This window comes from Crocuta crocuta, unplaced genomic scaffold (assembly GCF_008692635.1).
Source record: "Crocuta crocuta isolate KB4526 unplaced genomic scaffold, BGI_CrCroc_1.0 scaffold162, whole genome shotgun sequence".
NCBI classification, from domain to species: domain Eukaryota; kingdom Metazoa; phylum Chordata; class Mammalia; order Carnivora; family Hyaenidae; genus Crocuta; species Crocuta crocuta.
Genome location: NW_027529433.1, coordinates 5,549,194 through 5,572,289, shown reverse-complemented (window position 1 = coordinate 5,572,289; position 23,096 = coordinate 5,549,194). Strand labels below are relative to the sequence as shown.

At 39.5% G+C, this 23,096-nt stretch overlaps 1 protein-coding gene across 2 annotated transcripts in view; it reads left to right on the top strand.

Annotated features, from left to right (window-relative positions):
- The first annotated feature begins 2,691 nt into the window (after positions 1–2,691).
- Positions 2,692–23,096, top strand: part of PDE8B (phosphodiesterase 8B) — a 142,123-nt gene continuing 121,718 nt past the window's right edge. For both annotated transcript variants that reach the window (XM_077759902.1, XM_077759901.1), the window contains exons 1-2: positions 2,692–2,742; positions 22,013–22,203. In XM_077759902.1, the coding sequence (XP_077616028.1) occupies positions 2,716–2,742; positions 22,013–22,203 (218 nt within the window). In that variant the 5' untranslated portion in view covers positions 2,692–2,715. The remainder of the gene's footprint in view (positions 2,743–22,012; positions 22,204–23,096) is intronic.

Sequence of the window (23,096 nt, the reverse complement as noted above, 5' to 3'; positions counted from 1 at the left end):
CTACAGACATAAAATGCATGGCAGAAATGATCATAGTTTAAAAGATTTGCCAGTGTGGATAATAATGCAGGGGCCTTATTTCAGAATTACTCCAAATGAGTCATTATTTCCTTACCTATAAAGAAAATGTAATTGACTTCCTTTTTGATGTTGATATTAAAAGCCCACAAATGCCACCTCTCAGGGCTTTTATCCCACCAAGAGACCTATGTAAAAGGTGACTTGACCCGTGTCATGTCTAAATTCAGTAACATAAAAAGCTGAAACGTAATTGGGTCCTCTGGGCCTAAATGAATAGGAGACAATAATGAGAATAATTTCCTCGAAGAGAATCTAGTTAATTGTGTGCCAACAGTCATTACACTGTTCCACAGAATTTGTTCTAGAGTGATTTCATCAGGAATCTATTGTAAGCTCTTAGTAAACAGAAAAAAAAAAAAAGCCTCCCTATATAAGTACTTCATGCACGTGGTCATTATTTACAAAGTTATACAGAAATGTGTGGCTTAAGAGTGAATTATTTTTTGGACAGTCTGTGCCCTTGCAGCAAGGATCCTTCCCCTATCCCTTAGCCTTCCAAAGTGAGTCACTTACTATTTTTTCCTTTTAAACTTTATACTACATGTCTCATTTAGTTTCTGTCCCTGGACGACCCCTTTGGGAGCCAGTTTAGCTGGAGAAACCATTCATAGGTGGCCTTCTTAGAGGAGAGCTTATGTATGTGGTGGGTGTAGTGAACCTGAGAGAGGTCACAGAGACACTGAAAAGATACCTAGATTATCAGTCAAATTTATCTTACTGTACCAAATTGATTTCACTTTTTAATTATTAGCTTTTAAGTAAAATTCTAGTAGTTGCACTGCTTTTGAAGGGCCATGTCTGGTTCAGCAATAAAAACTTTTTTTTAAATAAATTTTTTTAGTGTTTATTTTTGAGAGAGAGCGAGAGACAAAGTGTAAATGAGGGAGGAGCAGAAAGAGAGAGAGACACAGAATCTTTCTGCACAGAACCTGATGTGGGACTTGAACTCACAAACTGTTAGATCATGACCTAAGCCAAAGTTGGACGCTTAACCGACTGAGCGGCTTTAGGTGCCCCCTAAAAATTGTTTTTAGAGTAGAGCTGGGGCCTGGTGGGCTGCAGAATCCCAGTGACACAGAGGTCTGCTGCTATTCCTTTTTCAGTGGCACCATTCTTGGGGTCTGCATATATGCTGGGTGCTGGTATCGGCAATAATGCTTTATAGAATATTGTTTGGTTTAATGGGAAGAAGCATAAGGCCCCATGTTCTTTGACCTGAAGGCAGCACCAAAACACTGGAGGGACTTGTTCCTGGTCCATGGGCTCCGGGACTCAAGGCCCTGAGTTGGCATAAGTTGTGCCAGGCTTACTGGATGGACCCACGGTCCAGAAGCTGCCTCACCAAGCAGAACCCACCACAGAGAACCAAGAACCTCAGCTGAGCCATCATCAGAGGGCTTTGAGTTTTATGCTGACTAGTGTGGTAAGAGGCCAAAGTGCCTAGCAGGTTTGCTTCACACGGTGGCACCAGGGCTTAGGGATCGACCGTAAACAGAGGAGTGTCAGCAGTTCAGTCATGTTTTAGAGAAGATAACACACCGTGCCCCCCAGGAATTAAGCATGGAGAAAAAGGAAGAAAGGAGAGAGGGACATTTTTAGTTTTCAAAATTATAATGTAAAGACAGTTCTGCTTTTATTAACCGATAAAGCCTCTTCTGGCTCTTGGTTCATTACTGAGTTATCTCTGGCCCTATGAATTTTTATGCTTACTGAAGGTGTTCCATCTGATTGACAGGGACCGAGCCAGTGTGTAGACTGCAGGATAAGCTCTCAAGTGGTGGCAAAATGACTACCTCTTCTTGGAGAAAAACAAAATTAGATCCATGGAGGTGAGGCCAAGACCCTCCATCCAGTAATCTAGAGAAAAGTCCCTCATAGAAATCCAAGCACAGTAATTAAAGACAAATATTTGCTCTTGCGTACAGCTGAAGCAGTTAGATGGTTTTGGCCACTGAACATCCAAGCTCATTCCTGGAGTGAACCGTGGGGCATGGTTTTCGTCTTTGAAATGAGGGACATGGTTTGCCTCTTGTCATGATATGGGGTTCCTCAGTTGATTTGAGGAGGTTCAATTGAAAAGAGTTTATTCGTGGTAAACGTGGGTAAGAATAAGTTCTTTGTTCCTCATATGAAAGCATGAAGATAAGAAAATCAAGATCTAAAGGAACAGCTCTTAAAATCAGATGTTGTAGCTTTCACATTTAAGAGAAACTTTTACTCAAGATTTCAGAATAATAACTGTCTAACATGGTGTTGTGCACCTAGTAGGTGCTCAGAAGATAATTAATGTCTTTTTTCCCATAAAACAATACTTGTTTAGTATAAAAATCCACGTACTTAAAGTAAGAACAACCTGAAATCCACTACTTAGGTATTTGATGATATCCTCCAAGACATTTTCAGTGCGTGTAAATGTATATATTCTTACACAAAACCAGGATTATGCTGTATATGATGTTTTATAAACTTTCTCCATGTCGGTAAATTGAATCCTTACAGTTAGTGTCTATGAAGTGGCATAACATGATATTCTGAGTACAGAAGGATTTGTCAATTCTTGTAGTTTGACTTGACACATCTCATGTGTTGTCCTTTATTTAGCAGGTCTCTTCTGCAGAGGTGCGCATTGGGCCCATGAGACTGACGCAGGATCCTATTCAGGTATGCTTCCATTACTCAGTTGGGCTTTGTTTCTGGAGCACAGGGTTATATGAACACCATCTGAAGGGCTCTTTCAGTACTATAGTAGGTAGCCCTCCTTGCCCCTACAACACACCTGCCTATATATGTATTTGTATAACTGCTTATTTTTCATAATGTCATACTTGAGGAATCAGATTGTTTTCTTGAGGACTTAACATTGCCCCATCTTGAGTATAAATACATTAGGTAGGTTGCATGGTGGGTTGGGAGGGAAGGCAACTCTCCTACCAAAAAACTGGACTGCTCTGCACCCTGAAGCAGCCAGAAAGGGAAGAAGCTGTGTGTGGAAAGTGTCAGGGCTTTTGCCATGATCCACAGGTGGATGTGAATCTTGGCTCCACCAGCCAGGTCTCAAAGCTATGTGACTTTGCTTATGTTGCTTGACTTCTCTACCCAGTGCCCTGTGTGTAAAGTAGAGATGATAATTCCCCTCTCTCATGGGGAATTAGGAGTTAGATGAAATTGCACTGAGTGCCTAGAAGACTGTTTGGCTGTGGAGTGGCTCAGTAAATGACAACTGTTGTTGGCCCAGAAGAAAAGACCAGAGGTTCCCCTTTCTGGTCCCCTGTAAGTTGAGCCAGGTATTCATCTGGGCTCTGTAACACTGTGGGAGCTGGCTCCAGGACGAGAAGGCCCAGTGCCTGTGGCGTTCACCTCACTCTAAAAATGGCAGCAGATTTGCAACCATTCTCCCCACAGCCCTCAGTGTCTAATGGCCCCTTCAGAGGAGCATGGGTGGAGGGATAGGTACCCTTTTAAATAAACAGTGGTTATTGTTAAATCTCCATCTGCATACATGTCTTCCTAATAGGCCTAAATGAGTGAGCCTTCTCCCTAGAAAAATGTAGCTTGTTAATACCTGGAAGCTTGTGCATTGGGGAAATTACTTGGGAAAAGTGCATATGCAGAAAAAATGTAAGCAAACCAAACATGTAGATGAAAGTGAAAAACCCAACAAGGAAATGTACTGTTTGAATTATGAGCAAATGGAAAAGAAAATAATGTTTTATTGTTGCTTAGGAAAGGAAATACAAATCTAGGGAAAGGAAAAAAAACAAAAGGAAGATATTTAGCTTGGGAAAATTTGATGAAAACAAATTTAGGAGTAGAGACAGAAAAAAGAATTTACTAAAATAAACATAAGCCACAGCTATTTGTATAGAATACAAGCAAATGGAAAATTCCAGTAATCATTCTGGGGGTGTGTACTTTGTGCTTCATTTTGAATAAAGGCAATGACAAAGGATCTAATAATGGTGTTTATTCCCAAAGCAATTTCCTGAATGTTTCTTGAGATTATTATAGTTTTGGATCAATTAGTTTAATTTACTTTAATTTTTACTCTGGGTTATACTGGAAATTAATGATCATACTAAGGATGTCTTGACTTTTAAAAATATAATTTGTCAAATTGTAAAGTATTTCAGATATTCATAAAGGTACATGAGTATAGCTGTAACCCTTTTATTGAATATTAACAGTATATTTTCTCTGAGTTTTTTTCAGAAATTAAAGATTACCCTTAATTATCCTTCTGTACTGCCCCCCCATCTTCATTTCCCTAAAAGTAACCACTACTTGGAAATTGATTACACTAGATATTTGTATATTTATTCTATATATGTGTGTGTCCATTCATAATAATTACTTTGCTTTTGAATATTTTAAAGCTTTATTTCAAAGGGGTCAGGCTATAGGCAACACTCTGAAATTTTTCTTCATTCGTCATCATTTGATGTCCTGTGTAAGAATCAGTTGTCCAATCTGAGGTCCCAGAGATTGACAGCTTTGGTTTTTATTAGGAGTTTTACCTCCTACATTTAGCTCTGTGGTTCATTTTGAGTTAATTTTTATATATGGTATGAGGTAGGGCTTCATTCTTTTACACGTAGATATTTAGTTGTCATAGCGCCACTTGTTAAAAAGAATATTCTTTCCCCATCGAATTGTCTTGGCACCTTTGTCAGAAATCAACTGACCATAACTATGAAGGTTATATTCTGGATTCTCACATCTATTCCATTGGTATATATGTTTGTCCTATGCCAATACCACACTATTTTCATTACTGTGATCTGAAGTGTGAGTCCCCTAAATGATTGCAAATCATACAATGGATTATAAATCTATTTTGGGATATTACAATGTTAACAATTTTGTCTCCCAGTTTGTTAATACAGATGTTTTTATTTATTTAGATTTTCTTTAACTTCTTTCAATAGTATTGTATAGTGTTTAGTGTGTCTTTGGTATTTTAAATTTATTCTGCGATACTTTGGCAAATGGAATTATTTCCTTAATTTCATTTTTGCATTAATCATTGATAGTATGTAGAAATACAGTGTATTTTTGTTTCTTTATCTTTTTCATACAACCTTGATGAGCTCCTTCATTAGCTCTTGGAGTTTTTTGTGGCTTCTTGAGGATTATCTATATACAAGATCATGCCATTACTTCTTCCTTTCCAATCGGAATGCCTTTATTTCATTATTTGCCTTGTTGTTTTGCTAGAAATTCCAAAACAGTGTTATGTTTAATTTTATAAGAGACTTTCATATCTCTTCTCAAAGTGAGTTGTAATGGTTTTTTAAAAAAAAATTTTAAGTGTTTTTATTTCTGTGAGAAGGAGAGAGACAGTGTGAGCAGGGGAGGGTCAGAAAGAGAGGGAGACACAGAACAGGCTCCAGGCTCTGAGCTAGCTGTCAGCACAGAGCCCAACACAGGGCTTGAACCTATGATCCGTGAGATCATGACCTGAGCTGAAGTCGGACACTTAACCAACTGAGCCACCCAGGCACCCCAAGCTGTAGTGTTTTATACTCCTACAAACAATATGAGAGTTCTAATTATTCCATGTCCTTGGTAATTATTGGTGTTTCAGTCTCCTAACTTTAGCTAATATCTTGTGAATTAAATTTCTATTCCTCCATGACTAGTAATGTTGAGCATTTTATTGGCTTATCAGCTGTTCTTTTATCTTCTCTGAATGTTTGGTTAAGTCTTCTTATTTTTAATTGGATTGACTTTTTTTTTTAATGTCCCTTTATTTTTGAGAGGGAGAGAGGGAGACAGAGGATCTGAAGCAGGCTCTACACTGACAGCAGAGAGCCAAATGCAGAGCTCAAACCCATGAATTATGAGATCATGACCTGAGCCAAAGTCAAATACTTAGCTAACTGAGCCACCCATTCACCGCAATTGGATTGACTTAAAAAATTTTTTTTAAATATTTATTTATTTTTGAAAGACTGAGAGAGATCAAGCACTCCTGGGGGAGGGACAGAGAGAGAGGGAGACACAGAGTCTGAAGCATGCTCCAGGCTTTGAACTGTCAGCACAGAGCCTTGTGTAGGCTCAAACTCATGAACTGCAAGATCATCACCTGAGCCAAAGTCGGATGCTTTACTGAATGAGCCACCCAGGCACCCCTAAAACATTGAACTGTAGTTCATTATATATTCTAACCACAAGTCCTTTGTCAGATTTTGAGAATATTGGAGGAAAAGTTAAGACAGTAGAATAGTAGGAGGACCCTGTGCTTGCCTCATCCCTCAAACACAGCTAGATAAATATTAAATCATTCTGAATACCCAGGAGATGGATCTGAGGACCAAGAGAACAAACTGTACAAGTAGAAGGAGAAAAGAGGCCACATCATGGAAGTTAGATGATTCAGATAGGTGATTTGGGGGAGAAAAGAATCACCAGTGCTGCAGAGGGGAGGGATCCCTGATCAGGGAGAGAGAGAGAGGGAGTGAGAGACAGAGAGAAAGAGAGAATAGAGAGCATAGCATTGCACAAGAAAAAATACTTCCCTAAAACCAGTGATGGACAAACTGAAAGGGGCTGATTATCGTGAGTTTTTATAAGCCACCAAGCTCAAAGACTAAAGTCTTAGAAGTCTGTGCCATTGCTGGGTGGAGCCTGGTGGGCATAGTGGTGCTCCTGTCAATAGGGAGGGCAGAGGCCCAGAAGTGAACAGAGTGGTCTCAGGACCCTTTGGGTCACACTGGGAGGATAGTTCATCTTCTTGGACTGCATTTGGGAGAGCTGGCACTGCCTCTCCAAGGACCACAGAGCCAGTGGGTGTCATTGAACTGCCCTTTCATTAGCATACAATCAGAGACACCTGCTGAGGGCAGCTAATTGGATGTCAGCTTTTTGTTGCACTTGACCATACACTCTAAGCCCCTTTTCATTCATATGACTGTCCTTTTGGGACAGATGGGCACCAGCCACAGTGTAGCAACACCCTCCCTCAGAAGATCAATCCAGGTCTGTGCTATGCCCTGTCCCCAAGATTTGGACATTTGAAACACATCTGGCATGCCTGACATAAAACACAGGAGCACTGCAATTCTGGGTGCGCAGATGGCTTGGACATAGGGTGAAGGCAGGTATCTGAGGGATGCCTGGAACAAATTGAAGGAGATTGTTGTCTCTTCTGGTGAGGGCTTCCTGAAGAGTAGCGGGCATGAACTCTCCTCTCTGGGAGGAGAGAGCCGGGTGATGCCATTTTTACCCCTGCCCATTAGCATGGATGACTTCAGTGAGTAGCACAGCACCCCCAGTGGAGGCTTGAGCCATTTACACCAAGCCTCACCCCTCTGCAGGTGCTTCTGAACTAGGACAAGCATGCCTGAGAGTCAGAGCAGCCGCAGCAGGCCCCTCCCCTAGAAGACCAGCACAAACCCCCTGCATGTACCAAGTCTACTGATCACAGACTGCTAAAAGTTTTTGCTTTAAGGGATATAGGATCTAGCCTCTTGTAACAAACAGACAAAAATACACCTCATTAAAACTTGCCACACCATGGCACCTCTGCAGAGGACTGACCTGAGGGGAAGAGCAACAAAAACATAATAGCAGCGTGCACACAGTATCCACCAGAAACACTTCCTGAAGCACCAAGTCTTGGACAGTATAGGAATTCTTCTTAATACAGCCATTACTCTCAGGAGCAGGAAACATAATAGGTTTTCCTAACACACAGAAGACAGAGACCTAGACACAGTACCAAGATGGAGGAATTCACCCCAAAATAAAGAACAAAAAGAGGTCATAGCCAGGGATCTAATCAAAGCAGATATGCTTGAACCAGAATTAAACCAATAGTCATAGGATACTAACTGGGCTTGAGGAAAGTATAGAAGACACCTGGGAGTCCCTTACTGCAGAGATAATAGACCTCAAAACTGGTCAGGGTGAAAAAAAATGCTATAACCAAGGTACAAAACCAACTGAGTGTAATGATCACAAAGATATAAGAAACAGAGGAATGAATAAATGATATAGAAGGTAAAATTATGGAAAATAATGAACCTGAAAAGAAGAGAGAAAAATATTGGATCACAAATGTAGCCTTAGGGAACTCAATAATTCCATAAAGTGTAATAACATTTGCCAGAAGAAGAGTGGGAGAAGGGGGCAGAAATTTTATTTGAGCAAATTATAGCTGAAAAATAACCTCATCTGTGAAAGGAAACAGACATATAAATCCAGGAGGTACAGAAAACACCCATCAAAATGAACAAAAGAAGGCCAACACTAAGACATATCTTAGTAAAATTTGCAAAATACAGAGATAAGGAAAGAATACTGAAAGCAGTAAGGGAAAAGAAATCCCTAACCTGAAAGGGAAGACAAATAAGATTAGCAACAGATCTCTCCACAGAAACTTGGCAGACCAAAACGGAGTGACATGATTTTTTCAAGTTGCTGAATGGGGAAAATATGCATTCAAGAATATTTTATCCAGTAAGGCTGTCGTTCAGAATAAAAGAAGAAATAAAGAATTTCCCAGACAAAAACTAAAGAAGTTCTTTACCACTAAAGCAGCCCTGCAGGAAATACTAAAGGGGACTCTTTGAGTGGGAAAGAAAGGCCAAAAGCAACAAAGACTAGAAAGGAACAGTCTCCAGAAACAAAAATAAATGACTTTACTGGTAATACAGTGACACTAGATTCATATCTATCAATAATAGATACTATAAGTGGACTAACTGCTCCAATCAAAAGACATTGGGTATCAGAATGGATAAGAAAACAAGATCTATCTCTATGCTGCCTATAGCAGACTCATTTTAGACTTAGACACCTGCAGATTGAAAATGGGGAGACAAAGAACCATTTATCATACTAAAGGATGTCGAAAGCCAGAGTCGCCATACTTAAACTATATTTTAACCCAAAGACTATATAACAAGAGATGAAAAAGGGCACTATATCATAACGCAAGATCTAACAATTATAAATATTTATACCCCCAACTTGAAAGCACCCAAATATATAAATCAGTCAGTAACAAACATAAACTCATTGTTGACAACACAATAATAGTAAGTGACTTTAATACCTCACTTAGAGCAAAGAACAGATTGCCTAAGTAGAAAATCAACCAGGAAACAATGGCTTTGAATGACACACTGGACCAGATAAACTTAACAATATATTCAGAATATTCTATCCTAAAGCATCAGGATACATACATATTCTCTAGAATAGATCACTTACTGGATCACAGATCAGTCCTTAACAGGTACAAAAAGATTGAGATCATACCTTGCATGTTTTCATACCACAACACTATGAAACTTGAAGTCAGTCACAAGAAAAAATTTGGAAAGACCACAAATACATGGAGGTTAAAGAACATCCTACTGAAGAATGAATGGGTTAACAAGGAAATTAAAGGTGAAATAAAGTATATGGAAGGAATGAAAATGAAAACACAACAGTCCAAAATCTTTGGGATGCAGCAAAAGTAGACCTAAGAGGGAAGTATATAGCAATATAAGCCTACCTCAAGAAGCAAGAAAAGTCTCAAATACACAACCTAATCTTACGTGTAAAGGAGCTAGAAAAGGAAAAACAAAGTGTAAAACCAGCAGAAGAAGGGAAATAATAAAGATTATAGTGGACATAAATGATACAGAAACAAAAACCAGTAGAACAGATCAATGAACCTAAAAGCTGGTTCTTGGAAAGAATTAACAAAATTGATAACCCCTAGCCAGACTTACCAAAAAGAAAAGGAAAGGACCCAAATAAATTAAACCACAAGTGAAAGAGATCACAGCCAATACCACAGAATACAAATAATTATAAGAAAATATTGTAAAAAATTATATGCCAATAGATTGGGCCCTGAATAGTCAAAGCAACCTTAAAAGAATAGCAAATCTGGAGTCATCAGAATTCCAGATTTCAAGCTCTATTTCAAAGATGTGTCATCAAGACAGTATGGTAGGTACTGGCATAAAAACAGACACACAGATCAATGGAACAGAATAGAGTACCCAGAAGTGGATGCCCAACTGTATGGTCAGCTAATCTTTGACAAGGCAAGACAGAAAATCCAATAGAGAAAAAAACAGTCTCTTCAACAAATGGTGTTGGGAAAACAGGACAGCAACATGCAGAAGAATGAAAATGGACCACTTCTTACACCACACAAAAAAATAAATTCAAAATGGATGAAAGACCTAAATGTGAGACAGAAAACCATCAGAATCCTAGAGAAGAACATAAGCAACAACCTCTTTGACCTTTGCCATAGCAACTTTCTTGCTAGACATGTGTCTGGAGGCTAGGGAAACAAAAGCCAACCTGAACTGTTGAGACTTCATCGAGATAAAAAGCTTCTGCACAGAGAAGAAAATAACCAACAAAACTAAAAAGCACCCTATGGAATGGGAGAAGGTATTTGCAAATGACATATTTGATGAAGAGTTAGAATCTAAAATTTGTACTTAACCAGTTCACCACCCAAAAAGCAAATAATGGTCAGTTAAGAAATGGGAAGAAGACCAGACTAGACATTTTTCCAAAGAAGACATCCAGACATGTGAAAAGATGCTCAGTATTACTCATCATCAGGGAAATACAAATCAGAACCACAATGAGAAAGCACCTTACACCTGTCAGAATGACTAAAATTAACAACACAGAAAACAGCAGGTGTCGGTGAGGATGTGGAGAACGGGAGCCCTATTGCACTGTTGGTGGGAATGCAAACTGGTGCAGCCACTCTGGAGAAAAGTATGAAGATTCCTCAAAAAGTCAGAATAGAGATACCCTATGACCCAGCAGTCGCATGATTAAGAATTTACCCAAAGGATACAAAAAAACTGATTTGAAGGGGCACATACACCTGATGTTTATAGCAGCATTATCAGTATTAGCCAAATTATGAAAAGAGCCCAAACATCCATCGACTGATGAATGAATAAAGAAAAAGTGGTAATTAAAAATACAATGGAATATTACTCAGTCATCAAAAAGAATGAAGTACTACCATTTGCAATGATGTGGATGGAGCTGGAGTATATCATGCTAAGTGAAATAAATCAGCCAGAGAAAGACAAATGCCATATGATTTCACTCATATGTAGAATTTAATAAGTAAATGAACCCAGGGGAAGGGAAAAGAAAAAAGAGGAAGGCAAACCGTAAGATACTCTCAACTGTAAAGAACAAATTGAGGGTTGCTGGAGGGGAGGTAGGGGGATGCGCTAAATGGGTGATGGGTGTTAAGAAAGGTGCCTGTTGTGACAAGCACTGGGTATTGTATGTAAGTAATGAATCACTAAATTCTCCTGAAACCAATATTAAACTATATATTAGCTATACTGGAATTTAAATTAAACCTTTAAAATAAATTAAAAAAACTTTTTTGTGAAAATTTTCTTCCAAGCTGGTTTTTCTACTCTTTTTTTTTTTTTTAACAAATAGTTTATTGTCAAGTTGGTTTCCATATAACACCCAATGCTCATCCCCACAAGTGCCCTCCTCCATGCCATCACCCTCCTCCCTCCCACATCAGCCCTCAGTTTGTTCTCAGCATTCAAGAGTCTCTCATGGTTTGCCTCCCTCCCTCTCCCCCACCGTTTCCCCCCTTCTTCTCCCCCATGGTCCTCCATTAAGTTCCTCCTAATCCTCCTATACGTGCAAACATATGGTATTTGTCCTTCTCTGCCTGACTTATTTCGCTCAGCATAACACCCTCAAGGTCCATCCATGTTGCTACACATGGCCAGATTTCATTGTTTCTCATTGCCATTCTACTCATCTTAACTTTGGCTTTTGAGCAAAATTTAATTTTGATGTACCCTAACTTATTCTTTTACAGTTCTTACTTTCTGTATTCTAAAAGTCTTTACCTACTCCCAGTTTGAGATGATAATTTCTTAGGTTCTTTGTTAAAACAGTTTATAGGAAAAAATTAATTCTAGTTCTATAATCAATCTGAAATTCATTTTGGGGTATGGAGTGATAGAGAGGTGAAAGCTCATTTTTTATCCTTGTATTGGTATTCAGTTTTTCTAGCTTCACTTGAAGAAAAGACTGTGTGATCCTCCATTAATATTCTTAGATACCTTTGTTACTGATTCTTTGTTGCAACTTGATTGGACAGTAATGTAACCAGTTTTGAAATTAATATTCCACACAAAGCCTTTAAAGATGTATCTCTATTTGAATACACAATTCTATATACATGTATTAATTTAATCTTATTTATACTGTTCAAACTGTCTCTCTTAATTTTTGACTAATTTCTCAGTTTCTATGGCAGTGGTAAGAGGTCAATATCAGTATCTGTTAATACTTGCTGATGTTTTTGAATCTGTGGTGTTAATATATGTTCTTGATTATTATATATTCTTGGTGACTCTCCTTTTTATTATGAGGTGTCTCTTTAAACTTTTGCCTTACATTCTATTTTATCTGTTGCTAATGTTGCCAGATCATCTTTTCTTGGTGAGGTTTCTGGTATGTATGTTCTCTGTCCATTTCCAGTTTTTCTTTATAACTTTTTATTATAAATGCATCCTGTAGGCAGCACATAGCTTTTATTTTTCTAAAATATATTCTGATTTTTTTTTTTTGTCTTCCTTGTGAATTCAGTCTGGTTATACTGAGTGTGATTACTGATGTGATTAGTCTGTTTTCTGTCTTCTTACCCTTTTTCTTTATACTTTTGCTTAATGTCAAATTGACAGTTTTCATAATTTTTTTTAAACTATAGGTTGTGTTTCTTCTTTTTGGGGGGTGGAGTGGTTAGCCTTAAGTAATTAAAAATTTTTCTTTTTCATTAAAAGTTTGTTTATTTTTGACAGAGATAGAGACAGAGAGGCAGAGAATGAGAATCTGAAGCAGGGTCTAGACTCTGAGCTGTCAGCCCAGAGCCCAATGTGGGGCTCAGACTCACTAATGGTGAGATCATGACCTGAGCCAAAGTCAGATGCCTAACTGACTGAGCCACTTAGGCGCCCCGTAAGTAATTTTTTAGTATGCATGATTGGCAGTCAGATTTTATAACAGAGTCTCAAATACACTGTATTTCTGTCATCTCAGACATGAGTTAGTCCTTGGTAGGATTTAAATTCCCATAAACAGCTGAGACTACTGAAAAACAGTGGTCTCTAATTTTGGATTTATTTTTAACTGGTACTCGTAAACTATGAAATAATAAAATGAATACAGTGAACTCATCACCCAGGCAAGAGCTGGAATGTTTCCAGTGCTTCCTGTGTTCGCTGCTTGATTCCCATCACATGAGTTTGGCCCCAGATGCCTGCAGATGCAAGTGGTCAAGAGTCCCTCTCTGAATGAGGGACAGAGCAATCAAGAGATTATTTTTAAAAAAATAACAAACTCTACTGAGAACTAAGGATGTCATTGCTACTTGGTCTGCTTGAAACAAAGTTTCATTGATCCTCTCAGAGACCAGCTCCGGAGCATCTCTATGTTCAAGGCTGTATGACAATTGGTACAGGGGAAGAGAGGCTGTGCGCGGTGCTGCTCTCTGACCACACTCAGAGGTCTGCTCAGCCAGGTCTGTCATTTGTAACACTCTAGCTTAAGAGAGAGTGGTATCTAGTGAAGTGTTTTTGGGCTTCTGCTACTGATAATGTGACTGTCTTAGAAAAATCATAGTATGCCCTAGTGCCTTCATATTGGTTTTTTCCCCCTCCCTCCCCTCTCCCCCCACTTGGGGAAAAATATCTATTTTTACTTCACTGGCATCCTGCAAATGTTAAAGAGTTGGATCTGCGAGAGTCCTTAGGGCTTGGAAGATACTTGCTTGATGAGAATACTTCAGGATGTGGTTTCTTTTAGGTGCGTTTCTCAGTTCAGCGGGGGAACTTGCTCCCATGTCAGGACATGTCACGGGGCTGCATGCCCCGCATGAACTGGCAGGAGCAGTGTGAGAAGTGGAATGGGTGGAAGTATTGGAGAGAAGTGCAGTATGGTATCACAGAGGAAGCCTCTCCTGCGGGCACTGGCTGGGACCAATAGTAAAAGTCCTCTTTTCCAGTCTTGGCAAGAAAATTAAAAGTAGGAGAAATATTTTGAGGCAGTAGATTCATATCAGCGTTTCAAAATGAAGTGGCCTTTGCTTCATCACTGCCTGGAAGATATTTACTTGTTCAGTATGTAGAATTGGCAGGCTTCTGCTTAGAGTGCTGTCCACTGCCTCTCCCCACCCCACCACTCTCACTGGGCTTTCCAAATGGATTTGGAAATGATACTTACCACCGCTTCAGCCTAAGCATTTCCCACCAAGGCAGTACTTGGCTTAAAATTTATTTGTCCATGCTGCATGGACACAGGTTTTCTGGAACTGTTCATTATTGGAGCTCTTATGGCCTCATGGGGGGCTATCCTTACATATTAAGTGAAATGACTGAGTTTTAGAGAGGTTTAGACATGGTAACTTGCTGTAGCCAAAATCTCCCATCCCGTCTGTCCTTCATTTTACTGTGAAATCCTGGCTTCCACCTAGTCCAGCCAGTTCCATGCACCTACAGAGTTGGTAGGAATTTTAGTCCCATATTTTAGGGGGTGAAAACCAAAAATCAACATGATGACTCAGGGTCTGGAGTCAGGCTGACCTCAGTTCAAATCTTGCTAGTTGTGTAGCTGTGTGCAAGTCTCTTCACACTTGTAGCACTTTGTTTCCATGTCTGTACATTGAAGATAATTCCCCCTCCAAAGAATTGTTAAAGAGGTATTGAATAAGATCTTATATTTAAAGTACTTTCAGTATAGTGGCTGGCCCTTAAATTCTCATCTCTAATAGCATGACTTTCCTAGAGACATTTAAGGAAAGCTCTCAAACCATTTTGTTCCTTCTGAATTCGCCCCTCCTCTGATCGGATTGGCCAATAGTTCAGTATATGGCTACCACTAATAAAATCTATATATGTGGTCTATTCTAGAAGCTCTTTGTCACCCAGTATTTGCTTAAAGCCAAACCAAGTATTCTGAAAAATGATGTGTGATAGATACTGGGAATTCATGTGGAGATGTGTAGACACATCCTTATTTATAACAAATACTAATAATGAACTTTTATAGTTTTAGGGTTAGGGAAAGGTTAGTTTTATCTTCATATTTTTCATATTAGTCTTCACCAGAGAAAATAGTTTCATACTGATTTGACTGTCCAAGACAGATTATTGCTCTCCTCAAAGATATTTGTAAGCATTTTTCGATTAAACTTGTCAAAGGAATAGTTATAAGGATTTCCAGCAAAGCAAGAGACCATCCCCTGGAGCCATGGAAAGTTCACTGAAGCAGAAGTTGGGAGATAGGGATCCAGCTCTTTTGCTGTTAACTTGGGGAAGGCACTGTCCTCCTCATCTGTGGAATGGGAGGGGGTTGATGGATCACCCCTAGAGCCCTTTCCTGCTCCAAGGAGTCCTGAGAGTCCTGGCCCCTGTTCTCATAATGGCCCCAGGACACCCCCTTCCTCCAGTCACCCACAGTCTGTGTTAGCCCTCTGAGGGTGCTCCCACCGGACCCCTGTACTTGATTCTCTCAGCTCTGCCATGGATCAGCCCTTAGTTCATCATTCTAGCTTGGATGGAAAGATGAATAAAACCTTGTGGTTTTTAGATTTAAGTGGCAGTCCCCTTGCAGAAAGGAGGCCCTGCATGGCAGTTTGAGTTCTTTGTAGTTACATTTGAAAAGCAGTATAGGTTGCCCTAGCTGTGCACAGTTACAGTGTGTACAGATTTCAGAGTTGAGATAAACCACACCGGATCCCCACAGCATGCGTTAGAGTGCAATTGCATTAGTGTTCTCATTGAATAATTGCCTTAAATATGGTCTCTCTTGCTAGGACCGCAGTCCACATACCACTGTGTAAATAACAGACATGTGGCACAATCAGTGACCAATCACGTCACCTTTTTCAAAGTCTTCATGCTTGGTCTCCACCTACTAATCTTCCATGCAGGCACAGACAGCAAAGTGTGTAGTTAGTTGTCGCCATCTTGTCTCTTCATGATCATACACATGACCTCTTACACACAAATAGATCATTGAAAAAGGGAATTAGCCAACAAAGATGAAAGTGCATCAAAGAAATGAGAAGTGATCATGCCAGCGGGAAGTTTAAATAGAATGTAAATGGGGTCAGGGGAGAGAGAGCTGATTGGGGTGGGAATGTTCACACTGTCACATTGAGATGTTCCTGATCTGCAACCAGAGGTCATTAAACTTGGAACAGTGATCAAAATCCGGGAAGAAAGTGTTTGTGATGAAAAGAATGAAATGTCACAGAGGAAGTGGTACCAATAAAGAAACTACATGTTAATTGGTGGAACTCAGGGTATTTCATGGCCCTGAAAGTTGGGCAGATGAAATACTGCAAGCTGATCCAAGCTTAGGACTTGTAGTTCACCGGGTCATAGAAAAGATGCTCACTCTGTATTCTAAGCTTATACAACTTGGAGAAGACACATACTGTTCAAGTTACTCTTAAAGCTTTTTAAAACAAAAACATTTTAATTTTCAGTGTTTCTGATGTTTAAATTTATGGTTTTACTTTTATATTTTGTTCTACAGTTAATAGCAACTAAAATTTTTCACATTTGAAGAAAATTTCTGAAGGTCATAGAATAGTCATTTTTGCCATCATTAAGAGTTGCTTTTTGTAGTTGTTTTTAGAGTCTGGCCCTACTGTACAAAGCAAGGATTGCCTCAAGTTGTGGTCTAGCCCTGGACAGGACTCAAATCCACCCAGATCTGTCCCAGAAGGAAGGTGTTGTCTCATTGCCCCAAGCTTCACCCTGGATCTGACCTTCATCTACTCTTTTGATGTGTTTATAGCAGTGCAGTGTGGTAGATACAACAAAATTGTTTCCTTCTGCCCATTCCCTTGCACCTAGATTCTTGTCTCAGATGTCATGTCCATATCCTGGTGTGGTCACCGCTCAGTGGCGCGTTTACTGTACCTACCTTTACCTGACCATCTCCCCTGCTTGCTTCCTAGGGGCAGTGACTAGACTATGTCCATCTCTATCAGGTTTTTGCTCCCAGTTCTTAACACTTTATAATAGATCATCAGTACATCGTCTTTGATTGAATGTTTTCTGTATTATTGAAAGCAAATAAAAAGGTCACTTAACTTTTATTCTTTACAAATCAAATTTATTTATATGGCTTTAATAATTATTTTGAAGGTTTATTTCCTGAACTGCATTTTGAGATTTGGCTCAGGGTCAATCAATATTTACAAGTGGCCACAACTAGCAAATTAAGTACTGATACATAGAATGTTTTTTAATTTTTTTTTTAAAGTTTATTTGTTTTGAGAGAGATGGAGACAGTGTGAGTGGGGGAGGGGCAGAGATAGAGGGGGAGAGAGAGAATCCAAAGCAGACTCCACACTGCCAGCACAAGAGCCTGAGTCAGGGATTGATTTCAAGACCCCTGAGATCATGACCTGAGCCGAAATCAAGAGTCGGATAGTTAACCAACTGAGCCACCTAGGCACCCAATACATAGAATGTTAAATATGGAGAGGGACTGTATTACTTAAAGTCTTTCTGGTTTTCTTTGGTTAAGTAAAAGTTACCTTATATGACAAAGCAAATAAATGAATAAAAACATATTTGTGCAATTTTTTCTTTGTAGAATTCAAAGAGGAGTTGAAAAGCTATGGCTTAGAAAGTGGGGCAGTGAGCCGTCTCTGAATACTCTGGCAGCAGGAGTTGAAAGCTCTTCCTTCAATATCTCTACTATTAATGAGCCACAGGTCTCAATTCCTGACCTTTGTGTCTCTTTTGTTCAAATTCCAAATTTCTGGGAACGGAGTCTCAGCCTAGCCATGATAGTTACTTGTTGGGCCCACCACTTTCCTAGAAAATATACAATGTTCTGAGATAGGTATACATAAAAAAAAAAGTAATTACTGTAACACTTTATTCTAAAATGTATATTTTTATTCCTGTAAATTTTTCACTTAGCTGTTGAATTATTGAAAAGTAGTTTTTCTGATCTTTTTTTAATAAATGGGAAGAATTTTATTTTTTTAAGTTTTTATTTTAGTTCCAGTTAACATACAGTGTTATATTAGTTTCAGGTATACAATATAATAATGTAAATTTTATACATTATTTTTAAATGGGAAGAATTTTGAACACTACCCAAAGAAATTCTCTCATGAGTGCTTTTATAATATAAATAGTCTTGTTTTGAAATGTAGATGTTATTGTTTAGGTAGAGTGAGGCCAACAAACAGATCAGGAAATGACTGTGATTAGTCTGTCATTAAGAGGAGGGTTCTCCCCATGCCATGGGTGACCACACGTGTAGTACCAGGATTGGTCAGGAGGCAGAGCAAGAGGAAAGTGTGGGCAAGTGTCTCACTATGGCTTCTGTGGGAAGGAATGGATAAGGGAAGGTAAACAGGTTTGGCCAGCTTGAATCATCTCACGGGAATCTGGGGCATTGTGGTTGTCTCTCGTTGTTTGATACCTGGCCCTGGAGTGAGTAGGGTAGTGCTTCCATGCGTTAAAGTGTGATGAAAGAAGTGGTAGGAGTATGGGTTCGGGATTGCTTTGCATTTGAAAGGTGCTTTTCTAGGCATGTCTCCTGCTGTTTCCAGAAATTGGCTAACCCTCTTTAGAGGCACAGTCTCCGCAGGGTCAGCCGGCCTCTAGATGCCAAAGCATTAGAACTGCAGAAAATAACAAGACATGGCTAATACAGTTGCTCACTTTGAATCAGTTTTGTGAATTCTCATGTGAAATCCAGCATAAGTTCCTAAAATGGCCTTACCATGATCTAGCCCTCTGCTGCAAATTAGACTTTGCCTCTTACTCTCCCGTCCATTGCATTGAACGTACCTGGCACACTTCCCAGTCTAGGAGCCAGTAGAACCACTCCTGCTTGGAGTGTTTTTCCTTCAGACATCAACTTGGCTTCCTTCTCTGCTTCCTTCAGGCATTTGTGCCTATGTCCCTAAACACCCTACTTAATGCTGCTTCCAGTACCCACTTTTGCTCCCCCTTACCCTCTCCTACTGTTTGTACATAGTACTTAGCACTTTGCGCATTCTGTGTCACTTGCTTACTTAGTTTGCATGTTCTTTGCCCCTCTTCCTCTATAGTACAAGCATCTTTATTCTGTTCATTACTGTACTCTAAGCAATTAAGACCATGCCTGGAACATAGGTGCTTGGGAGATTTTTGTTTAATGACGACATTATTTTTCCAAAAGTGGAGCACTCTGTTCAAACATAGGTAAGTATTATGTGGTTAATCTTCAGCAGTGTCCAACATGGGAATGCAGTCGTACTCTTATTATATTAGTCAGTTATTGAAGCCAGATGGTATAAAGGAACTCTAAAGTGTCGCGATTCTTGTTTAGCAATCCCTAGTTCAGCCAGACAGAGGACTGAGAAGTTCTCTCATCTTACAAAACAGACGAACATCAGGAAGGGAGGCAAAAATAATATAAAAACAGGGAGGGGGACAAAGCATAAGAGACTCTTAAATATAGCAAACAAGCAGAGGGTTGTGGGAGGGGGGATGGGCAAAACGGGTAAGGGGCATCAAGGAGTCTACTCCTGAAATCATTGTTGCGGTATATGCTAACTAACTTGGATGTAAATTAAAAAATAAAAATAAAAAAGAATTAACTCCAAAAAAAGAAAAAAGAAATTGTCTTATCTTTTCTGACTTTTAGGCTTTGTGTATGAGGTTTTTCATGTTAATACCTTAGCTGCCCCCAAGCAGAGAGCTATTGACTTTACACACAAACCAATTTATTCTACCTGACTTGTTAATTGTAGCTCTCTTGTTAATAGTTTCATTTGAAGACTTTCTCTTCATTATCAGATCCACAAGGCTGTGCCCTTTAATTCTCTTGGAAGAGCCACCTGCCACTTCTTCCTAGAAGTAGCTCTGTGGTCAAAGACTTTTAGCAGCACTCTGGGCTGAAAAGTGACAGACCCTACCTCAGGGTGAGCTCTTAATAAGTGTGGCTACCTCCTGTGTTACCAGGGTGTGATGTCAAGCCATATACTAAGAAGAAAATATCAAAATCATGTTGTAAATGATTCTCTTCTGGAAACGTGGTATTTGGGAAAACAGGTAATGACTTAACTAGTGTAAAACAAATGATACTTAAAGATGCATTCAGCTATTTAATGATGTTAAGGAGGTATTGGGAATGTTTAGGTATGAAATGGTTGTAGTTTTTTTGTTTTTTGTTTTTGTTTTTTTAGTCTTTAACAGATGCATATGGATGAAATGATGTGATATGTGGGGCACCTGGGTGGCTCAGTCGGTTAAGTGTCTGACTTCGGCTCAGCTCATGATCTCACGGTTCATGGGTTCGAGCCCCGCGTCAGGCTTTGTGCTGACAGCTAGCTCAGAGCCTGGAGACTGTCTTCGAATTCTGTATCTCTCCCTCTCTCCCTGACCCTCCCCTGATCACACTGTCTCTAACTCTCTCTCTCTCTCTCAAAAAAAAAAGAAAAGAAAAGAAAGGAAAAGAAATGATGTGATATGTAGGCCTTGCTGCAAACCAGTGCAAGAGTTGAAAAGTGGGGAAGGGTAGAAATGAAGACAGATTGGCCTGGAGTTGGTTATTCCTAAACCTGGATTATAAATGCATTAGGTTTATTATAGTATTATGTCTATTTTCTACATATTGCCAATTTTTAATTAACAAAATGTTTTTAAAATGTAATGGTAATGGCTGGACAGTGTCTTCCTGAATTTAAACGAAGCACGTTGTATATTTCATCATCAAGAATGATACTGGTTTGGATTTAAAGGCACTTCATGTTGAGAAGAAAAACCCTTCTGTTGGTAACTGTTTAAACGAGAAGTGGATGCTAAAAAATCCCATTAAATGCCTTATCCATGTCTTGAGATAATTGTGTGTTTCTTTATTAGACCTCTTATTTCTAATAATAGTAAAACCCTTTTTGTGTTTTGCAGATAACTCTCTACAGGTAGTTAGCCTTTAACTCCCCAAATATTTACTGAGCAGCTAGTAAGTACCAGCTTGGTNCGTGAAAGTAACCATAACGATAATGTGGAGGACAAGGGAGAAGCATTTGACCACCTCCCAAGGCACAGGGGTGGGGGTGGGGGTGGGGGGGGCAGCCAGGAACAAGGCAGGCAGGCCCTTGGGATCCTGAAGCTCAATTCCAGTGGGAGGATAGAGCATAATCAAGCAAATACATGCACAAGTTCAGGTGATGGTAAGGCTATCTCGGGCTTTCTGCCAGAGAATCTGGCGCTGGAGCCCAGGGGCTGGTGAGGGGGACACATGGTGAGGTAATGCTACCTTCTTTCCAGTGGCACTGCACTTCTCAATGAGGCAAAAAGAGGCAAGTTTCCCTCAGGATGGCTCCATTATCTTCACACTTCATGGTCATTCTTTCCGGATTCCAGCATGGGTTGGGTATTAAAATTAATTGTTGGGGTTGCTTTGAGTTCTTTCCCTTTCCTGTGTCTTTCTAAGCATCTAATTTCTAAGCTCAGAAGTTGGCCTTCAGGTACTGTGAAGCCAACACCACCTGCACTGGAACCAGATAAGTATACGTGTGAACCATAGTCTAACCTGTGTTAATTATCCTGGTAATAATTTCACTGCTTAAATATTTAAAAACAAAACCAACTGGGATATTAAAAATGAGCAGCAGCCACCACCAGAGTGATGACTGAGCACCTCCTTGGTGTTCCTGTAAGTTTCACAACCAGCTGGTGTGGCATGTCTGACAGAGGAGAGACTGCCGGAAAAATGAAGGAAATACCTTGTTCAAAGACACACTGGAACCAGTTGGAGGAGCTGGGATTTGAACTCAGGTGGCGTCTCTCTAGACGCCGCATTTTTAACCATTCTACCCTAGGCTTGTTTTTTAATACAGTCTGTAAGGATGATGATTTCTTGTAAGATGCTCTTCTATGTATTTCAGGTTTTGCTGATCTTTGCAAAGGAAGATAGTCAGAGTGATGGATTCTGGTGGGCCTGTGACCGAGCTGGTTATAGATGCAATATTGCCCGGACTCCAGAGTCAGCTCTTGAATGCTTTCTAGATAAACATCATGAAATTATTGTAATAGATCACAGACAGACTCGAAACTTTGATGCAGAAGCTGTGTGCAGGTACCTTCCCTAATGTAACATGCTCACTAAACGTTCATCCAGTAGCTAAAAATGAAATTCATTTATAAATGTCTTCAGTTCCATCCCAAGTATTTCTAAAATATGTGTTGATGTTTCCAAGCAGTATATGCAGATTTCTGTGATGAAAGCTATAGGTCCTCCAATGAATTTATCTCACCTTTTCTGTTTTTCCACGTTTGAGTTCCATTGAATTTAGAGGTGTGATCTGGGTGCCTCTGAAAATGTCAAGGTGGTTTTTTTTTCCCCCTGAGTATTGCTCATATTTCACACATTCACACACTAAAGACATTAAAATTCACACAGTTCTTATTATACAGATACGGTTTGGATTTAAACCAGATATTTTAATCTTAATTATTCTGTCTCAAAGTGAACATCAGAAATGTGTGAAATACACATTTTTCCCTGCCTGACACAGATGGGGTAGATCGTACAGTAGTTGTGGAGCAGAGGCAGCCACTTTACAGCCACAGAAAATCTTCCAGGGATCCGAACTCCCCGCTTGTTTACAGAAATGCTTGCCCTCTGGGGAGAGAAATGCATGCCTGTTCATAAATAAATGCAGTCCTAAGAGTTAGCTGTGGATGAACCGATTCATTTAGCAGAATTGGAATGCTTTGAAGCTAGACGGCAAGAGGTCACTAATTAAATGCTAGACCAGCACAGACTCCTATTACATATGGAGCTGGAATTTTCTTGAATATTAGTAAGTGAAATGAAACACAAGGAAGTGGGTTCTTAGATCCTTTGGTACTCTGACAAGAAATGATTGGATTAAGAGACAATTTCTCATCATAGGTCTGGCCTTGTTATTTTTTGACCGTTTTCATTTTCCCAAAGAAGAATTTTTTTTTTTTTTTTTTTTTTTTTTT